We start from the raw sequence: 23288 nt of genomic DNA, 5'->3' as shown, positions 1-23288 counted from the left end.
ACCTCCTTCCCTGTTCATCCTCTTAATATTACTCTCATTCTTCCAGCATTAACTGTCCTTTATTTTTTTCAGCTTGCTTTTCTACCAAGTGTTACAAATAAGTGAATATTCAGTGGAAGGATGAGTAAGTATATACAATACTGATTTGATTTATTTTTCTTTTCTATCACCTCATCCTTATGTTTGTATCAATAGACATAAATTTATTTTCATGCAACATACTATTTATGTTGTAATGTGATTGGGAGCCATAACATCCCTTGCTCCTATTGGCTTATCTAATATAGAACTTCAAAGAAGTTTGAAAAATCTTGGAATTTTCATAGCTGAGGAAAGAGTTTGATTTTAACTTCATAGCAATAGCAATAGCATTTAGACTTATATACTGCTTTAGCACCATTTCTAAGTGGTTTACAGAGTCAGCATATTGCTCCCAACAATCTGGGTCTTTGTTTTACCAACCTTGGAAGGATCTAAGACTTGAGCTGGTGACACTTGAACTGCTAAATTAGCCAACAATACTGCATTGTAACCACTGTGCCACCATGACTTTACTGACATAAAGAGCTTGTCAAGCAAGAACTATGAAGAAGTCTTGGGAGGCAAAGGAACTTTAAGAAAAAAAGAGATAGAGTATCCTATGGAAGAGGAACATCAGTTGTGATATAAATTTAAGAATTTTAGGAATTATATTATTAATTTTATGTAGAATATGAGAAGAATTGGGATTCCATGAATAAGACTGAAGCTAGAAAAGTCTAACAGGCAATTAAGATTTAAATTATTTAAAATAACTAGCAAGATTGAGGGAAGAGAATGCCCACTGTCCCTTGAGAGTTTCTGGAAAGATAAGCCACAATGATTCATGGTGCCTGTCATTATTGGCAACAGTTCTTATCTCTGAGAAGATCAAATCTCACTAATATTGAGGGAGGTTGCCAAGCACAGGGGAAAAAAATAGGAGTCAAGAGCTGTGCTCCTTTTCTTTTCTTACCTGCAAGACAGTGAGAGACTGAGCAAACATTTATTTTTATTTCTCACAAATTTATCTCATGTTTTTTGTATCTTACTTTAGATATTCACATCCTGAATGTTAGTTTAGGCAAGCCCATTTGTAATTGCCCTCTTGAACCAAATTATGAAAAGTCACTGCATTCTTTAACCTTGTCATAGATACCTAAAACTATTTCTCAATATTTACATATCAATAAATGTTACACTCGTTGAGATGTTAATATTTTCATGCTCTTTGAAATATTTTAATGTAGAAAATGTCATGTAGCTAGAGACTGTGGCAGCACATCTCTCCTGCTTGTATATATTAAAATATTTTAAATTTCTTATGATGTGATACTGCACTTGGTATTACAATACATATTTCACAGATTCTAAAAGTGGTTCAGGTGGTATTTCTACTACCAATACCTTAATATACACCTTTCATATTTCACTGAGAGACTCAAGGTGCTTGGCTATTTTCCTAACCATGGAAAAATAATAATCAGAACACATTAATTCACTAATTGAGATATTCCTTGGCCTACCTTGAGGTCATGGGCATATAAAATGAAATAACTGAAGTCATAATAGGTAATTATATTCATGCCCTATTAACATAGGTAGGCCAAAAACACATTAGACTGTAGCTAATGACTCTTACACTATGTTTTTAAAATAACTATTATCATTAACTATGTTTTATTAATTGGAAATATATGTATATTCCTGAACAACAGAGCAATTCTAAACTAGTACAGCTACAGTGTAAATTAATAAATTTGACAAAATACTTCAAAGGTAAAGATATTATAGAGATAGTAACTATAGATAAAGCATATCCTTCCCCCAGTGAAACCTCATTAATAAAATGTGAATTAATATCTGCTCATATAACTTTATGGGTTCACCAACCTACTTTATTACCATTGATCATCTGAATAAATCATTTTTGTGCCTCCATACCCACATATTTTGATTCATCTATCCATATCTGATTTTATGGATTTGAAATTAAAGACCTGTTTGAATAATTTTATCAGTTTGTATTAAACTTTCCTCTTGGAGGTCAGGAATGAGATTATACTCACTACTCACAATCCTGACTTGGAAATGTGAATCTAAAGATCAAATACACTCAATATGCGATCATATAAACATATAAACTCAATGTGTAATCAAGAAGGCTTGTAAAATTTGTTGTATTATAATAAATTATATACCTGCAAGAACACCTTGGACTTCCAGATATTTGCATAAGGCACTGATGCTGGGATAGTGGTCATTAAACCCATAGAAATCTTGTAGCAATACATGAGTTTTGCCCTTTCTCCTGACTATATAAACTGGTACCTGAACTATCAGTCACATCATAGTTAAATCATGCTTCGTCAATAATAAAGAACATGGTTAAATAATCAATTTGGTTATAACTAACAATTGTTGGCTTGTAAAACATTGTGTATATCAGAATTCACAATGAAACAGATACTACATAAGGAATTGTAAAGTTAGGGCCTTTTGATAATAGTAAAAGGCCTTGGAGAAATGAGGAACAAAGTCTTTATCTGTTTTTCTAATGTCTCCCCTTCTTACTCTACAAATAGTTCTGGTTTGGAACAGACTACATGAATTCAATCATTTTATGTTTATGTCAATACAGCTTTGGCTCAATTCAAATTGAACTGCAGTTGAAAATCCAGGTTGAAGAGCGATATGTTTTTGTTGTCCTCAATTTTCCATTTTGAGAGAAGTCTTTTGACTAAATGAATCTCTAATGTTTTCCAAGAAAGATGCCGCTCCCCAATTTTTAAATATGTTTGTTTCATTCTAAGCTACCCCAAGTTGCATCTCAAATGCAATGTGTGTCCTTTTTCCTAAATATTTTCATATAAAAGTTCATTCCTAGATCCTGAAGCCTTATTGACAAGAAGCCCTCAACAAAAAATAAATAAAAAAATAATCCAGTTGTAATTTGCCAAGAGTTTAAGATCATCTGGAGTTATTGTTGATTTTTGTTTAAAACAATAAGGTTTCAAATATTTAGAACATTATCCATTATACAAAAGTTTCACAGAAATGTTTCTTGTGTCTAAATAAACAGCAGCAATTACCATGTGATCTTTGCAGCTAAACAAAGTTTAGATATATTATGGAAGCTTCATACTAAAATTACTAGACAGCAATGAAAACAAGAACACAGAACTAACAAAGATTATAGCCACATTCATACATCACAATGAGCCACAATTAGTTTTACATGTTCTTTTTAACAAGCCAGATAATAATAATAGTATAATAATAATATATCTTCACTTATTTCTCCTCTTTTTCTTATTGCTCTAGTCTTACCCTTGTGGTATGATGATGGAAACAAGAATCCTATTTACACATGTTACCGTACTTCATAGTTGCAACAAGAGGCAAAAAATTGTCATTGCAAATTATACTTTAGTGTTATGCAACAAGTCATGTGTTGTTCACTGTACTTATTAGCACACAATGATAGAGCCAAAAGCTAAAAATCACATCATGTCTTAGACTTATAATCCAGCCATTGACTTAGTATACTTTCTATTAATAAGTATATGTTGACCAGTGGGAATTAACTCAGAAATAATAAAATCAAATGAGGCTTTTCCCCTAAACTCTGTTTTTCTGTAGAATAGATTTAAGTATACTTTAAATTTTGCATACATTAAACTGTTTTTTCACACTATTGAATGAAAATAGGTTCTATACTTATTTAGTAATTTACTTTTTGAAAATAGAATTTTAATAAAAGCTTATTGAAATTCATGTTACCACAAGCAACTAAAAATATTTATTAAAGATTATATTTCCATTGGAGCCTATTAAAATGCGTGAAAAATCTTCTCTATTCATATTTACTACTCAATAGCTTATTACTGAAAATGTAATAGTTGTAATATTTGGATCTTGATAATGAGTATAATAAATGATACTTAACAAAATAGATAAACCACCATTCAAGCAAAGCTCCTTTTGCAAGCTGCATACAGGATGCCTTCCCACTGCCTTTCCCTGTTTCTTTGACAAGATTATCTATGACAGGTGAATTGGCTGCTTTACAAAATCGTTGTGGCCGGAAATGTGTATATGGTAGAAATCAGCATTCTAAAAAGCATATATTTGCAAAACAGAAAAATAATAATTTGAGAATAGTGAATAGTGACTAATAGTGACGGCAGTGGGATTCAAATAATTTAACAAGCGGTTCTCTGCCCTAATGATTTCTTCCAACAACCAGTTCACCAAACTGCTCAGAAAGTTAACAACCGGTTCTCCTGAAGTGGTGTGAACTGGCTGAATCCCACCACTGTGACGAACACATTATGAATCTATATGTTTAGGGACTACAAAATCTCCTTCTGTTTAAGATACAAACTACTTTCATCTACTGGTGAGTCAGATCATTTTCTTTTAAATCAAATAACATATTTGATAGCATTTAGGCATATCTAAGAATTTGCAGGAGAGAAAACTAAGGCTAGACTTAATTCACCATCAACCCCACCCTTCTGTTCATAGTTACATTTTAGTGGGAGAACAAAAGGATTGTTGCCTGTAAATGTGTTTATTATTGATTAATATTATTTAACCGAAGAATAAAAGATAGTATGGAAATAACCATGTGCTAAAATTGCTTTATAGATAGGGCAGCTCAAAAGAACTCCTTGAAAACACACAGATCAGGGACTACTCATCCACATGTACTTTTGCATGCTTATCCACATGACCAATTTTCACACACAGGTACATTTTCAACATAACATATAACTACTATGTGAAGATATCAGCATATTGAAATATACTTCTGCTCATATCTTATTGTATATTTGTTGTACAAAAATATTCCCATTGAAAGGACTACATATGTAATGATATGCAAAACTTTGGATCTGTATCTATTTTATTTTTTTGCTTCTTGCCTAATGGGAAAGAAAATCAGTAGAGTTCACAAGTGTTGCAGATTCAGAAAATAAAACATAAATCGCTGTTTTTGGGGGGTCACTTACTAGATGAAAACTGGAGTCTTTATGAAATTTAAATGAACACATTTACACTATGTTATAGACTAGCATACATTGATTACCTATTAAAAAATGCTATGCAGAAACACTTAATTTGCCTACAGAGCTAAAATCCAAACAGTATAGTTACTTTCCTATTTTTTAGACTAAATATAAGTTTTTTCCAGAGCTTTGGCATCTTGGTATTGTGAGCTTCATTGTCATATCTATCTATCAATCATCTATCTATCTATCTATCTATCTATCTATCTATCTATCTATCTATCTATCTTTCTACCTATTTATCTACTTACTAGATAGATAGGTAGGTAGTTAGGTAGTTAGGTCGGTAGGTCGGTAGGTCGGTAGGTAGATAGGTAGATAGATATCTATCAGCTATCAGCTATCATCTATCTATGGTGTAATACTTTATAACAAATATTCTGCAATTTAGACTTCAGTATGCCATGGAGCATGTTCTAAACCTTGATGAGAAATCATCATGTTATTAATGCTAAAAGTAGTGAATATATACTGTTTGAATGTATATTCTCCCTCTCCATTTGCTTTGTTAAGATTGTATATGAATCCCATGGGGTTCCCTATAGATTGAGAAAGAGATGTTTTAAATAAATATTCTATTGCACATATGCTACCTTAAGATTAAGAAAAAAAAATGTTGCAATTGTTGATGAGATTTATTTATTTTCAGCATTTTTAAAGCCATCCATCTCAATAATGTGATTCTGGGTAGCATTCAAAAATCATGATCAATTGTGATCCATATTTAAAAAATACTCAATATCTGACTTAATACCCCAAAACAGATAATCTACGTCAAACCTGGGAGTTACATCATACTTCATAAAAACTTTCAGGGTGAGAACCATAGAAATCTCTGGCTAGATGCTGTTTCATTTTGCTGGGCAATTCCACCTAACATAAGTCTTTCTCTGCAATATACAGAACAGATCAGACCACTCAACTTGTGATGACTGTTCTCACTTACTGATCATAAGCAGTGTCTTGGTTTACTAAGGAGAAATGAGGACGAAGCAACTGATAAAATTCTTGCAGCAACAATTATATAAAACCAAATGTGAATAAAGCTCAAGTGGCAATGAGAGCATAGAAAGGTCTTTTCTTCTGAAAATTCCAATCAGGCAATCCTACTCAGGAAGGATGGTGAGGACAAAGCATTAATAGGTCATCCACACACATGTCTTGATTTCCTTGCATATAAAGTTACTCAAGTTACTTCAGTATAGATGCTAGTTGGGCATAGCCACATATAAAGAGTAGAGCAGGAAGATGCTTGTTCAGTGAGTCATGCCCAATGTTACAACCTTTGTTGCCATGGTTATTAAGTGAATCACTGCAATTGTTAAAGCATGAAATCTTTTTTTCAGCAACTTTGAATGGTCACTAGATGAATAGTTATAAGTTGAGGGCTACCTGTACTAGAAAGCTTTTTAATTAGGATCTTCTGTGAAGAACATACTTCTCTTATAGCTCAAGAATACATGAGAAAGATGGACATGTTCTGTTGTATTTACATTTTTTTTAGTTCTACGTGATACACTTATTACCCCTTCTTTACTTATCTATCACTATTATTAGTTGGTAATACTGTAAAGTTTCTAGTGATCTGATAATTTTTATACATTTACTGGCAATGTATCATTAATTCTAATGTCGTGAAATTTATTTGTCAGAGTATAGACTTGCAATCAATAACAGGAAGGAACCAGGACAAATGATAATGTATCTTTTTCTTGTAGTGTATAATTTTCTACCACTGTTATATTTTTAGTTTGTTTATTTTATATTGTATCATTTTCTAGATATTTTGTTTTGTACTATATTTGAAATTGCTGACCTTTGAACAAAGCAAATGTGATATCCTGTATGCACAGATGAAATGACCAGAGTTATAAGGTCCTTATACTTTGGGCTTATAGACAGCACTTTGCAAAATGCTCATACAAATGGATTTTCACAGTCCTATTTGTTATTCTTCTTGAGGCCAGGCATAAGACAATGAAACTCTTGGAATATTTCAGTTGAAAGAAGGATTGACAATTGCTAGGGATGCTACTATGGAAATTCACATAGGTAGTCTCTCCTTCAAAAAGCTCTGGTTGCAGTTATCCACTATTTTTAAGTTAGTAGGAAAGGTCAAAGTCTCTAAAGAACCAACTTTAAACCCAAGTTCTTTCCTAATATAGACATTCTAAGCATAGTACTTAGCTTTGTATTTTAATGTATTTTTTTTCCTCCTGAGGCAGAGGGTCAGAGGTCCTGTCTGTAGGCACGTCAATATCAACTTCATAATCTAGGACTACAGCAATTTCATGAACTATTTTTATTAAAGTTAGTGGAATTGAATCTAATTAAATACTCTGAGTTTGCTATAGATTTAATACTAAAACACAGATGTTCAGATGTCAGGCTGAAGACATGGAGGTTAGGGAGAATAAGGGCTGTATGATGTACAGTATGCATATATGTTTTCTGGGTGAAAGCCTCCTCATCTACACATCTGAAGAGAGTGTATAAAGCTATTATGTGTATGTTATTTTATGTTTGTTTTTTGAATGATGAGTCTTCAGGAGCTGCTTTGATAAGGGAGAAGTGGAAAAGTGCCATATCAAAAGAAGATGTTTCATTGGTCTAATAACTTTCCTTCTGAATAAGTTTATAGTGAGTGAATTGGGGTGGGAGCAGCAAATAGGTGCAAATGAGATAATATTAACATTAAAATAAAAGTTATTCAGAGAAACAGATGCAAAAGCAGCCTCTGTGAAACTGTACACATGTGAAGCAATCTGCATTAACATTGAAATAAGATAAATTATTTTAAACTCATGAATGCTAAGAAATAATTGCAAAGCTTTATGTATACTTTCTGCATCTTACTGGTTTTTTAAAAAAAAACTCTTCTAAGAGAAGTATTTAAAATGAGTTCACATCTGAAACTGAAAAAAATAAATGTGGTTTTTTTATGAAATTAGTTACGTGGAATGAAGTCTCAAAGATGCTTTTATTTCAGAAGGCAAATCTCCATAGAGACATGGAATGAAGACATCTGAAAATTAATGGGAGATTATTCACTACAAAATAAACTCACAGTCCAGACTACTTCTTTCCTGAACTTACATTTTTGTTCTCAGTTTGCTTTCTCAATGTACAAAAGTAAAGTAGTACTAGTAGAAAAATGTAAGAATGTTTTGCCTATTTTATTCCATGTTCCAGTTTTCTTAACATATGAATATGCTGATCAATTTAGGAGAATAGTATTGTTTGTTTTAATATTTTTAAGATTATATTTTATTTTTAATGTCAAGTTGGAATGATTGTGATGTGACATAAATTGACACAGTCAAAATCATGAAGATAACCTCAGATGTGTTGGTCTGCAACTTTCAGAATTTCCACTTAATATGCTTTCCAGTATCACAGGAAGCCATCAGGTTATCTTTAAATTATATCTGGAGATCCAACCTTGTGTATGAAACTGGGTTCAAGAGCAATTTATAATTCTTACATGAATAAAAATAGGCAGCCTTCATTATAGTATTGTAAACTGAGAAATATTAGAAGAGAAACAGGCAGTTCAACCTTGTGAAGGAACAACCTTGTCTTTTCCCTCACATCCACAATTAATTAATTGTTTACAATTTCCCCCTTTCCTGTTTTCCACAACAAACTGTTCTGGAAACATAAAAAATATGATCTATAAACTGACATATATGAATAGAAAATATGAAGGATACCCTTCTATGTTATCTCTCTAGAATGTAGATAGCAATAAGCATTGTGATCTATTTTACTTATACCAGAGAGACTCTGCTAGAAGACAAGCATGCTCTAAATTATGAGAAAGTTGAAGTGCCACTTTGTATTTTATATTCAAATGCCACTGATGCCACTGGTACTTTCAACAGATCAGGATTGCCTCTTACAAGCTTTGTTTGTATTGGCAAACAATACAAACAAATATTTGGAATGTCTATTTGACCATGTAGTTCTATGTTCTTTTTCCCAATGCTTTCACTCTCCTAAGTACATAGTGTGTGTGTGTACGTGTGTGTGTGTGGGGGGGGGATATAGACTAATATAAAGTTATACCAACTGCAACTAATGTCAAAGTATACCTAAAGCAAGACTCATGGGCTTCTGATTTTTAGCCTAGTGCCTTTAAACAATACACCAAACTTTTTCAGAAATTGATAAAACTTAATTTTTAGGATTTCTAGTCATCATGACTCTTCTCAGTTTATCCTGTTCAAAGATTACAATGGTTAATATATTTCCATTTCATATTTTGGTAGTAACTTTGGACAATTATTATTTGCACACGGCTTGCTTTTCAAACTTACAATACAGACTGGTAAGAAATAATGTGCCATATGGGTATTCCTAATGCTTAATACATTTTTGCAAGATTTTTTTTTTTGGGGGGGGCAATACAAGGATACGTGTTATGTCTTTAAGAAGTGAAATGTTTGAGATAACCAAATAAATTCATTGCCCTTTTGTGGAACACCTTGCTGTGGATGCAAGAAAAGGCTCCCAATATTAGCATTTACACATTACCAGGGAAATGCCCCTAATTTAAAATAATTTTAAATTATAACTATAAATTGTTTAATTAGTTACTTTTACAGTACGATACATAACGTACAGAAAATAATATATTTTCTAACTGTTTTTGCAGTCCATCCAAATGTATACTTTTTGTCATTTATTTATATCTTTAGAAATAGAAATTAAATTATTGATAGATTAATGTGACTTTTTTGAAATATTGTTAAATAGGAGAAAAATATAAGGAAAAAAAAACAGGAATGTTAACTGTATAATAAATTTAAGGAGAATTATATAATTATGGAATTTGAACAAAGTCAGAAATATGTGACCCAAGAATTCATACTAAATGGAAGTAATTCATTAACAAAGCAGGATATTAAACAACTTGTTTTCTTTCAGATATAGCATACTTTGCCTGTGTGTGTGTGTGTGTGTTTATATATATGTGTGTAGGTGTGTATGTGTAGGTTTGTGTGTACACACAAACACATTTGTGTGTGTGTGTGTGTGTGTGTGTGTGTGTGTGTGTGTGTTTGTGTATTTTCTAAAGTTAAAGCAAAATCAAATTCTTACTTTCATGCATCAACTGAGAATCCTAGCTTAATACAGCCTTGCATGCTTTTTGCTTCCATTCCAGACATAATAGAGGGAGAAATCTAGAAATACTGCAGTGGAAAACAATAAAAATCAGAATATTGTGCAAAGCATTTCAAAGAGATGCCTTCAATCAGAGGAGCTTCCAGTGAAGTGGTTATGCATGCAATGTATGCCAAGACAAATGGAAACAGCTTTGAAAGCAATCTGCAAGCTTTGCAAATAAGGTGATTGCTTTAGTAATTTGAAAAAAGAAATACCACTTTCAAATGCTTTGCCCAGCCCTGCTGAGTTGCCTAAAGCAAAAATATACAACCAAAGCAATAAATTTCATCAGCTGCAATTGAATCTGTAGTGTTATTTCAGTATCTTATTTTTCTTATCACACATTTGTTTATTGGGCCATTGACATCAATGGACAAAACACGTGAGATCAATGCAGTGGCCTAGGATGCATAGAGGGGAAAAGAGTGGGGGAGGCTAATCTCAAATATATAATCTGTGCCATATTTTCAGAGTTTTTACAAAACCACAGATGTAGGATAATTCCTGATAAATTAAATCACAGTTAAATTATCATCTACCCAGGACTATCTTCAGGGGTGGTAAAAAAGTCAAGATGGCAGCCACAAAGGCCAACTTCTTATTTACCGGTATATGTGTAAAAAAGTGGAAAGCTTTAAACATGCCATCTTGACTTTTTATGATATCCCATGCAAATACTTTCTGTCTTTGTCTTAGATCCATAAAATAGTTTGTATAAAGAAGAGACATTCACTCACATTTCTTCATATTTCGCCATTCCACTGAAGTTCCTAAATCACTACAGTAGAATGAGTAGAAACTTTATGAAAGCCCCGTTGTGCAGATATTCACACACTCTGAATCACATTATTTTCTGCCATTCAAATGTGGATTTTCAGTTATTTATTTCTTTAGCTTATGAGTGGGGTATCTCTCTTTTTTTGGAAGGAATGGAGTGTTGTAAGGAGAATAGAATAAAATGTTAAGGCAATGCTCAGAGAATATATATGCTGAATTATTTATGTGACTATAGAAAACAACTGAGCACAGGCACAAGTAAGGGTAGAGGCCTTTGTTCAGAGCAATGATTAAGAAAGGTGATAGGGCATGGATTAGCAGAGTGATATATCAAATGTAGTAGTTTGAAATTGAGTTATTCATCTCTAGTAAAGGCAAGCACAAGATTCAGGAAACAATCTAATATCTTCTATAATGCATTGGAAGCATTAATTTCAAATAGGATTCTGTATTCAGATCCTAAATTTGTTCACTAGCTGCTTTTGGAACTAAACTAAAAGCTGTAACAGAAGATTGATAAAGTATGGGAAAACATGTCTCAAATACTTGTAGGGACGTTGAACAGAAAAAAGCCTGTCCTTATCACCCCCAGACAGCAAGATGTGCAATAAGGCTTAAGTGAACTGGCTTTTAATCTATTAAACCTATTAAAACACAGAGCTCATCTTGTTGATTGGAACTACCTTGATTCCTCAGTCCCTGATTAAATAGCATCATATTATCTCCATGCCTCTAGACATTGCTTACACATTCCTTACTGTTTGGTTGTCATAGATGTAAATTAAACTGGCACAGTGAAACATATTTTATTTACTTAACATATGTGCCACACATTTCACTGTTGAAATGACTCTGGATGCGTTACAAAATGATAGACCGATAAATATAAAAAGAGTTAAAACTAGCAAGAACTATATAGAAATTAAAAAAGTAGATGGACAGCATGGGTGTGTGTGTCTTCTCTTTTAGCTGGTCAGCCACCTTCAACATAGAATACCCTCATAGGAACCCCAAGCCAGCCAGCAGAGCAAGATTTTAAGGTCCTTCTGGAAATCCAAGACGGTGGTATAGGATCTCACATCCAGCAGTAGATTGTTCCAAAAGATGGGATGGAGCAGAAAAGATGCGACCCCCACCATCTGAAATTCCTTGACAGACAGGATCTTTAGCATGCCCTTTCTGCTGACGTGAGTGGGGTGGCCCAATTCCATCATAGCTAGTCAGCTCCTGCAGATAGAATTATCATACTATCAAAGTGTTCCAGAATCTGCAGTGCTCATTTACTGGAGGATTCCCATCTGTTATCCCCTGCCATCACCCCAGTTTGATAGAAAGAATGCAAGGGCTTTGCTGCTGGATTTCTGGTGGCATCTCACTGGAAAAGGGCTTTTTGAAAGCCAAGAGATTTCAGAAAGACAACTGCTGATCTTCTACAGCAATTGTCAAATGCCCCCAGGAATGTAACTATTGAGTTCCATTAAAGATACTAAAAAAGTCTAGGAAAATAAATAGGGAAGTTCAATTTGTTTTATTTATTAGAACAAGCTTATAATTATTGTAGAACATCCATTATAACTGGCTCATTAATCATAAAATTATACACTACCAGGAAATTGCACATTATCAGAAAATTACAGAAAAATATCTGTAATTATTGCCATGAGATATTCTTTTAGAATCATTAAGGGAAGTAATGCTAGCAGATTGTTGGGTCTGAATTTTTAATTATTTATTTGATTGGGTAAAGGACATTCATTATTAGATAGTTAACCAATCTTCATAAAGGAGATGTAATATACCACCATGTCAATAATGCTATTTCCTTGAAGAAATAGGGAAGGGAAATATCCCAAGCTTAATGAATGGCAAGCTAGTGCCTACCCGGAGTGAGGGACTAAAACAACTGTTTCACAAGTTCTTTTGGCCACGCAGCTAGGAATTCTAAAAATTGTACCGTAACATACCTAAATTCTGTTAGCTTGTAGAGAGGCTACATTACATGGCCCACTAGAACTCAGTTTACATTTAAGGTTTAATTCTAGAAGAGCCATTACTGGTCAAGCCTAAAATGGGTCTATTATAACTCAGTTTTTATCATTTATGCACATAGGAAAAGTGTGTGTGTATCCCTCTGTGTGTAAATGTGTATGGGTGGAAGGATGCATGAAAGAATAGTCAGATAAATAGATAGATACAGAGAGAGAGAAAAGGTTGTTCATTTTTGTTTTAAGTTTACCTGTTATTTATACATTCAAAAATAGCACAATGTTTAAAATGGTATTTTATTTCATTACCCAAGCTAGGTAAAGTCATTAGTGCTAGCCGGGAGTGGTATTTGCTCTCAGTTTATATTCTAGTGGGTGTTGGCTGCTAGCAGGGAGCTTTTTTGATTGTTATTTTCCCTTCCCTTGGCTTGTTGATTGCCTTCTTTGAATAGTATGTAAATGTTGTTTATGTCTATGTGTCTATAGGTGGCCCATTTGTCAGAATTCCAGGTTTCCAGGAATTCTCTAGAATTTTTGGATTTGGTCTGGTCTAGGATAGTCACAGTTTTCCAGTTGAACTAGGAAACAACTGGGAAACTGTGACCATCGAAAATGAGCAGAGATTAACATCAAACCAAGAATCAAGAAGTAAACAATACCCCAATCAAGGAACTTTCAAATAAGTAACAGTAAAGAGCCCAAGAACGTAAATGGGCAGCAACTCCATTCCCTGCTAGCATTGATGATGTTACCTAATTTTTATAATGAAATATCTGCAAGAAAACAGCCAAGCTCAGAGAACACCAAGGACCCCTCATTAAGGTAAAATATTTTTTTAAATTTCATCTGCTTAGAATATGTCAGTGATTATCATTGGGGTTCATATAAGATTCTTAGTGCCACAACCACAATCTATTTAATTCAAGAAGCACAATTCTATATCTTTCTTGTTTAAAAATAAATGATACATGTTTGATAATACATTATCCTTATTTTTCATATTTAATTTTCCAAAATACATTTAAGCCTCTTAAGATTCAGGTCGTATATATCAGTGATGGCAAGATAACATTTGATGGGCCACAAGTTTCTTCAATCACCTATTTATGATAGCTAGAGTCCCAAATCAGTTGGTAGCCACAGTAGAAATATGGGTGATTTTCAGCATTGCGATTTGGTTCCCTCTCAAAACTTTAAGGGTATTAAAATTAAGAAGATTCTCTAGCAAGAAAATCTCTCCAATCTCCTTTTAAAATCTCCATTCACATTCATTTATGCATAAAAGGCCGTCAGTAACATTTGAAAGTTTTGCTGTTGAATTTCAACAGTATGACTTGAACCATTTCAGTTTAATCCTCCCAGACAAAAATCAGTACATTTTTTTTCCTGATGTCACAGCTATTCATATTTAATATATTTTTAATCTCAGATCAAATGATTGCTTCATATCCAAAATGTATTTCCAAATTTCACACTGTGGTTTTCATTTATTTCTAAGACATATGGCACATTTTCATAGAAACCATGCTTATTATAATATACTTTTAATATAAACCTTCTATTTCTATTTTATTAGAAAGTAACATATAACCATGTATTTTATTGACATACTTTCCATATGAGATATTGTTAGGAGACTTTAATCATGGCATTTCCAGATTTAATATAGAAGAATTAGGATTCAGTACCTTAATAATTCATCTAATACAGTTTGTGACACAAAGTCAAAATTGTTACACTATCATCCCACTCCTACCTTTCTAAAGATATAGACATTAGATCTGAAATATTCCACTTTTGCTTAGTTTAGTTATTTCACAATATGCTATTTTATTTTTAAACACACACAGACACAGACACAGACACAGACACAGACACACACACACACACACACACACACACAGGTAGACAGGCAGAATAGCTATGATGGATCCAAAGCGCAGATCTGATATCTTTCCTATTATCGTTCAGCATATTATCTATTTTGAAAGGGTAGCACCAGTATGTTCTAAACATGGATAGAAAGCTACAGTTTCAGGTAGGTTGAAAGTTCTTATCTCTGTGAAAGCTGTTTCAGATAGTCCTCAACTTAAACCTGATTGTTTAACCACCACTTAAAGTTACAAAGGTCTCAGAAAGGGTGCTTTATAGACAAAAATCACTTCTGATTCTTAGTGTCTCTATTTCTGTATTCCACCAAAGTCATTCCTTCCACAAGAAGGAGAGCTAACTTCCTTCTTCAGGCAACTCTTTCAGCCAGCCTCTAGAGATGAGAGGGAGCCAAAATCCAAGCAGAGAGTGGAGAGACAGCAATAAGAGTAACCCTAACCCTTGTGGTAAGATGGGCAGCATTTAAAAAAAAATAAATGATATAAACAAATAAATTTAAATACAAATAAATAAGTAAATAAATACATACATAATAAATAAATAAATATTTTGTTGTTAGGCGGACAGAGTCTCAGGTAAGGGCCTCAGGTGAATGGGAGAGGCTTTGGAAGGCCCAGTGTAGGCCACATGCAAATGTCTCTGCCTCAGGGGCTGAAAATTCTGCTAGAATTTCAGCAGGGATTTTCAGCTCCTCCCAGGCTCTTCCACCCAGAGTATCCTGTGCTCCTTACCTGACACTCTGCCCACTTAACAACCCATGCATTCGCTTAACAGACACAATCAGCAATGCTGGGATTACAGATGTTGAGAGAAGCAGTCGTGGGTAAACCATGTCTCAACACTTTGCTGCAACAACTGAGATTTCGATCCTAATTGTGGTTGTAAGTCAAGAGCTTACTTATACTCTCAAACTATATAGTAAATCTCAGGGGTATATTGCAAAGTCACAGTGCTTATTTTATTGTAATGATAATTCCTTTGTGATTGGAAGTCAGTTTGGCAAATCTTTATTTTTTTGCAGGAGAAAGATACAGAAGCCTTGGTTAAACTCTGAGAGCAATACAATAATGTATTGACATTAGCTTCCAAATGAATCCCATCCACATATGGTTCACTTAAAAGATGTTTCCAAGAGCCTTTCAAACATAATTTGCTTTTCTGTGTCTAATGAACCTCCATCCATCTCTCAAACATTGACAAACATGGCTTTAGAAAGCCGCATGTGATCTGCAATCTTGCAGTTCATACACATCAGAGAGTCTCTGCCCTACTCCCCACAAATGGAGAGCTCAAACTGCAGTTAAAGCAGTCCTGTTCAAACAATTTCTTGTGATATACGTCTTACAATCTTAGTTCAGATATTCTAAATGTAATAGACAGAAAATACTAAAATAAAATTTAATTATTGAGTGGTCTAGTGGTTAAGGCTGCAGGCTGGAAATCAGGAGGCCATGAGTTTTGCTTTAGGCATGAAAGTTGGCTGAGGGACTTTGGATCAGTCATTCTCTCACAACCCAACTTCCCTCATGTGATATTTTGAAGAAAATAGGAGGAAGGAGTTATTAGGTATTATTCCTTGGACTATTTAAAGAAATAAAAAAAATAAAGATGGGATTACAAATAAATGACTTTACAACATGCATACACTGAAGACAATGATATGCCAGTTTCATAGACTTTTCCAATGTTGGAGAATTTTCATTTTTAACTTAATTACTACTCAATTAACTTTACTGAAAAGGTGCAACTTTGACAAACCGGTATCACTAGTATTGACTGTGTTGACTGTGTCCATTTATGAAAACACTGCTTGTTGGCTATATATATAGTATATAATGTGTATATATATACATTTAATGAGAGAACATGCCTGCCTTTTGAAGTATACTTATTGTTTGATAACAGCTGTCTTTTAAAGATGTACTGTTATTTTTAAAATTATTACTGTTTATTTATTTTGCTCCAGCAAAAGTGTCTCTCTTTTGGTTCTGTTTCTTGTTGTGTTTCTCTTCTTTTCTCTTTGTCCCCCTATCTTTCTCTCTCTTTCTTGTGCTTTCTCTTTCTCTCTGTCTCTCTGAGGTTCACATATTACATGATGTAAAGATACCATAACAAACTGTTTGGCATACCCTACAGGCAAAGGTCCAGAGACTCTTTTTGCTGGATATAACCTCAATGACAATGAATGGCATACAGTACGTGTAGTTCGAAGAGGAAAGAGTTTAAAGTTAATAGTAGATGATCAACAAGCCATGACAGGTATTAATGACTAATAACTATTCATCTGATTTTCCATTCACTATGTGTTTAGTTATGATTGCTCTGGTGGTAAAAATCATTTCAGCTCCTTGGATATAGACAGAAAGTACAACAAAGGACAATTTTTTAAAAAAAGTCCATGTGAGGTATTAGGAGAAGACACTTCTGACAGATTGAAGCAGAGAGTAGGAAAACAAAATCAGGAACAAAAGTGATCTAAAGACAAATATAGATACTGTATAATGATATAATAAAGTTGAAGGCATCCAAACTTCACACATATGTTTGAAACAGAACATCAATACATTCTGGATAAAAATTGTAGTTGAGTTTTAAAAAAGTGATATTCTTTTCCCTATTACAACATATCAATTTACTTTTCTCTACCATAATCATATCATCAAATCCAAGAACTGATCTAAGTGGGAAGTGGTGGGAAGAAACCCAGAAGACCAAAGACTTTGATTCTCTAACTTTGTTATCTTACCTGCTTTTAAATCATTCAAATGTCTCCAACTTTTACTGTGTGCAAAAAGAGAGGCTAAATTGAAGCAATTAAGCCAAGTCTTACTAAAAGGTTGCAGATAGATAGATAGATAGATAGATAGATAGATAGATAGATAGATAGATAGATAGATATAGAGAGATAGAGAGATAGAGAGATAGGTTCACCCACAAAAGGGCAAACGACAAAAGCGTGCCTGACTAAACCGCGGTGACAAAACCGTGAGTTCTAAAGCGTGCCGACGAATGAACGCTGAAGCACGCCGACAACAGTGCGCTGTAACCCTAACCCTAAACCTAACCCTAAACCTAACCCTAAACCTAACCCTAAACCTAAACCTAAACCTAAACCTAACCCTTACCTTAACTTAAATCGCGCTTCTGTCGGCACGCTGTTGTTGGCGCGCTGTTGTCGGTGCGTTGATGACATCGTGGTTTTAGTGCCGCGGTTTTGTCGCCGCACTTTTGTCATGCGCGCATTTGTCGGGTCACGAGAGAGATAGATAGAGAGACCAAAATAATAAAATATTTTTTTCTTCAATAAAGGACACTTTGTCAAATATCTTTTATAAAGATAGATACAAATTATTCCACTCTAAAAAGTGGGGGGGGGGGAAATAGACCCATTTTTTTTGTATTTTGTAATTACCAGAGCTGCTAGAGGTACATGTACACAAGCCTTCAAATTTAAATTTGAATGCTCAAATAGAACATTCATGGGTATTTTCTTCTCATTTACTATATTTTGAGATTCCCCCAACCCTTTGCTTAAATTGATAGCTTTTTCCTTGATTTGATTGCTTAAATTAGGATGACATTGATGCTTAATTCATTTCACTTGTAAGTTATATACTGAGTTATTCTTAAATAACTCAGATTGTTGGATATAATAAGAGAAAAGTACTAAACAAATGGGTCCTTCCTGCAGATATACTTTCTATGTGAAAATACATAAGGTAGAATTACATGGTCAGGGTTGCGTAAGAGACTTCAGCATTTGAAATGGCCCTAGCTTTTTGGTTATAACACTAACTTCTCAAAATTGCTTTTTACTTAAAGGTCAAATGGCTGGGGATCATACAAGACTGGAATTCCATAATATAGAGACGGGAATCATAACGGAACGGCGTTACTTGTCCTCAGTCCCTTCCAACTTCATTGGTCATCTACAAAGCCTCACTTTTAATGGCATGGCATACATTGACTTGTGTAAAAATGGGGATATTGACTACTGTGAACTAAATGCCCGTTTCGGCTTCCGGAACATCATTGCCGACCCAGTCACTTTTAAAACGAAAGCTAGCTATGTTGCTCTTGCCACATTGCAAGCATACACATCTATGCACCTGTTTTTCCAGTTCAAAACAACATCATTGGATGGGTTAATACTTTACAACAGTGGAGATGGCAATGACTTTATCGTGGTTGAATTAGTAAAAGGGTGTGTATGCAACCTGTTTTACAAATGTTATTAGCTCAGAAAGCTTAATGGACATTTATTAGGCAAGCTCTTGGACTCTATGACCTTTGTTCTGATCCATTAGTGTGAGTTCCTGTGTCCTTAAAGATGAGCACTGTTTACCCTTCTAAGAAATACATATTTAGATGGTGCTTCTTACACTGCAGTTTCAGACCATTTTTCTCCAGTGTAAACCTTTGGCTAAGAGAGTAGCTAACAAGACCCTTATGTATAGTAGTATTTTTTTCTAACACTGGTTGAGCCTTCACAGGCTTCAGGTAGCAGCTTCTCTCAGTAGGAATTAAAACTATATTGAAGTCAACATTTAAGGAGCATTAAAATATTATTGATATATTTAAATATATAAAGAATAGAAATGCCTCCTCCACAAGGAGGATCATGTTCAATACTATAAAATAGAAAAATAGCAAAGAGATCAACCTTTAAATGTAAGTGGACCTCTGATAAAATCTACCTGCTTGTTCCACCAGTGTTGTTTTGGTAAAAGCCACATTTTTTTGAAAATTAATCTGGCTTCTCACTATTCTGGATCTGAGGGGAAAAAAACATTTTAATAAAGCTAGCTCTGGATGAGTAGAGATCTTCCAGCAAAATGTAATCATCAATTTTACACATTTTCATCCCACAGCATTTATTTTTCACTTATGTGAAATATTTTCATCTTTCCTCTTCCTTGAAAAAGCAGGCAAAATATGTTTCTGTTCCTGTTACACCACTAATTGCTCAGCTGGAACTTACTTGGCAGTTGCAACAGAAAATGACTTTCCTGTATTTTCAACTGTCCAGAGCTTAGCATTACTCAAAGGCATTATTGGAAACCAGATTAGTTCATTCCGTACTGGAACTGTGATATGAGATTAATTAGTGAAATTATAATAATAATGACCATCACCATAATCATCATTATCCCACTGGCCCTGTTAGTAGGTAAGCCTATGGCTGGAAGTTCATGCTGGTATAAATGTTGGTGGGCTTTGTCTAAAAACTAGACCCCCAGGATCTTTTTCAGATCTTTTGTCTGGAGTAATTACCTCACAATAAAAAAGTACATGCCATGAAATCCTATGAGGAACTCTGTTGGCAAAGTCTAAGAGGTTCAATATTTTTCTCTGCCAAGTAAGAAGTTATTTATTTGAAAACTAATTTAGCCTAGTTACTGAAAATATTTAAATATATAGTAGCTACGTATCTTCTGACAGAATTATCATTCTTTGGAATGAGTTGCAATTGTAATCAAGAAATGTAATTTCTCTTTTGAGAAATTCAAAATTTTCACTGGGGAGATCTACAAAAAATTAATAGTTTAGATAAAGCAGTAAAGTTCTGCATTGTATTCAGAATTTTTTAAAAAAATATAGTGCCAATATATATACCAAGACTTTTAGATAGAACTAACTGATGAAAGAAAAGAAAAATATCCAAAATAATCTCAATTTGTTTATACAGCTTTGATAGGGATAGAATAAGTTTGCCACAGAAAAAGTAAAATTTACAAGTCATAAAAAGGGTATAAAAATGAAAAAAAAAAATAACTTCAAGAGATTTCAGTTGAATTAATACTGCTGTATTAACTTCATACTTAATGAATAAAAGATGTAGAGGGCTAAGGTAGGGGAAAGAAGCTGAAGTCAACGTTATAATTTCTTTCTGCTATACCTTTAATAGATGGCATATTAAGGAGGCTATTTTGCTCAATATTCTCAGAAGAATTTGATACTTTTTTAAAAATTCTCTGAACATTTTTGACTTAGACATTTTGATCTGTCCCAGGTTAGTCTTAGTTAAATGTAAGAGGAGTTGATTAAGAACTTTATGAATTGCCAAATAATTTAAATAAAGAAAAGAAGCAGTGAAAAGCTGTAATTTTCATCTACCTACTCAGTTTAACTGTTTTTCATTTTCATTTACAGGTATTTACATTATGTGTTTGATTTGGGAAATGGTGCAAATCTTATCAAGGGCAGTTCCAATAAAGTTCTGAATGACAATCAATGGCACAATGTGATGATCTCACGGGATACCAATAATCTCCATACTGTAAAAATTGACACAAAAATCACAACGCAGAGCACGGCAGGAGCAAGAAACTTGGATCTCAAAAGTAAGTGACAGTGACAGAAACAATAAAAGGGCTACAAGAACAGAATGTATATTATGATATGGTTTTTTTTTTTTAAATATTGGAAAAATATTGAATGCTGGCTTAAAATGAATAAGAGTATTAGTTTAGCCAGCTCAGGTTGGCAACATAAACTGGTAATATTTCTCCATGGTTGTTGTTGTTGTTAGTTCCAAAGCCATGTCTGACCCATTGCGACCACATGGACAACGTTCCTGCAGGCTTTCCTGTCCTCTACCATCCTCTAGAGTCTATTCAAACTCACACTTACTGCTTCAGTGACTCCAGCCAGCCACCTCATTCTCTGTCATCCCCTTCTTCTTTTGCCCTCAATCTTTCCAAGCATTAGGTTCTTCTCCAGTGAGTCCTTCCTTCTCATTAGGTGGCCAAAGTACTTGAGTATCATCTTCAGGATCTGGCCTTCTAAAGAGCAGTCAGGATTGATCTCCTCAAGGACTGACCTGTTTGATCATCTTCCAGTCCAAGGGACTCACAGGAGTCTTCTCTCAGGAGTCGTAGGTTGTAGGTTGTAGATGGAGGGTTTTGCTCCCCCAGTTGTTGATAGGAAAGCTAGGATGTGAATTTGTGACTTCCTACAAATCACTTCTGAGAAATACCATCATATGCTTTGTTATGTACCATATTTGTTTATTAGTCTATTTCTAATTTATATTTCTTTCCATTGAGGACTACACACATTCAACATGTAGTCCTCAATAGAACTGCATCTACATGGAGGGAAGTATGCAGTGGAGTACCCCAAGGCTATGTTTTGGCCCAGTACTCTTCAACATCTTCATCAATAATTTGGATGAGGGGATAAATGGGAAACGTATCAAATTTGCAGATGACACGAAGCTGGCAGGAATAGCCAACACTCCAAATGATAGGCTTAAGATACCGAAGGATATTGACAAACTTGAATATTGGGCGCTATCTAACAAAATGAAATTCAGTGGTTTAAAAAGTAAGGTTCTACATTTAGGCAAGAAAAACAAAATGCACAGGTACAGTATAGGTACAGTATAGTATAGGTGGTACCTTGCTCAATAGTAGTAACTGTGAGAGGGATCTTGGAGTCCTAGTGGACAACCATTTAAATATGAGCCAGCAGTGTGCAGCAGCTGCCAAAAAAGCCAACACATTTCTAGGCTACATAAACAGAGGGATAGAATCAAGATCATGTAAAGTGTTAATACCACTTTATAATGCCTTGGTAAGGTCACACTTGGAATACTGCATGCAGTTTTGACCGCCACAATGTAAAAAAGATGTGGAGACTCTAGAAAGAGTGCAGAGAAGAGCAACAAAGATGATTAGGGGTCTCGAGGATAAAACATATGGAGAACGGTTGCAGAGGCTGGGTATGTCTACTTTAATGAAAAGAAGGACTAGGGGAGACATGATAGCAGTGTTTCAATACCTCAGAGGTTGCCACAAAGAAGAGAGAGTCAAACTATTCTCCAAAGTACCTGAGAGTAGAACAAGAAGCAATGGGTGGAAACTAATCAAGGAGAGGAGCAACTTAGAACTGAGGAGAAATTTCCTGACAGTTAGAACAATTGATCAGTGTATGTTCCATTCATGAGGGGATTTTTTTTTTTTTTGGCTAGTGCTTCTTGTGATTTTGTTTGTAATGCCCTTTCAAAGGAAATATATTCAGTGTCAGTCCTATATTTTGGGAATAGCATGTTAAAACCATATTTATTCAAGGAATATTTAAAAAAAAATATTTCAAACACTTTAAAAAAGTAATTGTGCTTTCAATATTGTAAGCTTCCTAAAGTCTTTTTCTCTTCACATGGTTAAGTGAGCCAGGATTCGGGATATAACATGTTAGTAGAAGCACTGAAGAAATTAATTAGCTCATATAACTAATGTCCATGAATTACATTTACAGATATTTCATTTTTAATTATCATTCATTCAGTGACTATTCAAAGTTACAACAGCATTAACTGAGGAGATTTGAGGCAAAGCTGCAACCATTGCAATGTTCCCACAATCACATG

At 34.1% G+C, this 23288-nt stretch overlaps 1 protein-coding gene across 1 annotated transcript in view; it reads left to right on the top strand.

Moving 5' to 3' along the window:
• Positions 1-16551: 16551 nt before the first annotated feature.
• LOC116507755 (neurexin-1-like) overlaps positions 16552-23288 on the top strand; it is a 305988-nt gene continuing 299251 nt past the window's right edge. Inside the window, exons 1-4 of the mRNA XM_032216082.1 lie at positions 16552-16600; positions 17051-17173; positions 18737-19118; positions 21068-21258. Coding sequence (XP_032071973.1) covers positions 16552-16600; positions 17051-17173; positions 18737-19118; positions 21068-21258 — 745 coding nt within the window. The remainder of the gene's footprint in view (positions 16601-17050; positions 17174-18736; positions 19119-21067; positions 21259-23288) is intronic.

Source organism: Thamnophis elegans, chromosome 4, assembly GCF_009769535.1.
Source record: "Thamnophis elegans isolate rThaEle1 chromosome 4, rThaEle1.pri, whole genome shotgun sequence".
In the NCBI taxonomy this organism is placed as follows: domain Eukaryota; kingdom Metazoa; phylum Chordata; class Lepidosauria; order Squamata; family Colubridae; genus Thamnophis; species Thamnophis elegans.
Note: the sequence above shows the minus strand (reverse complement) of the source record. Positions and strands in the feature narration are given on the sequence as shown.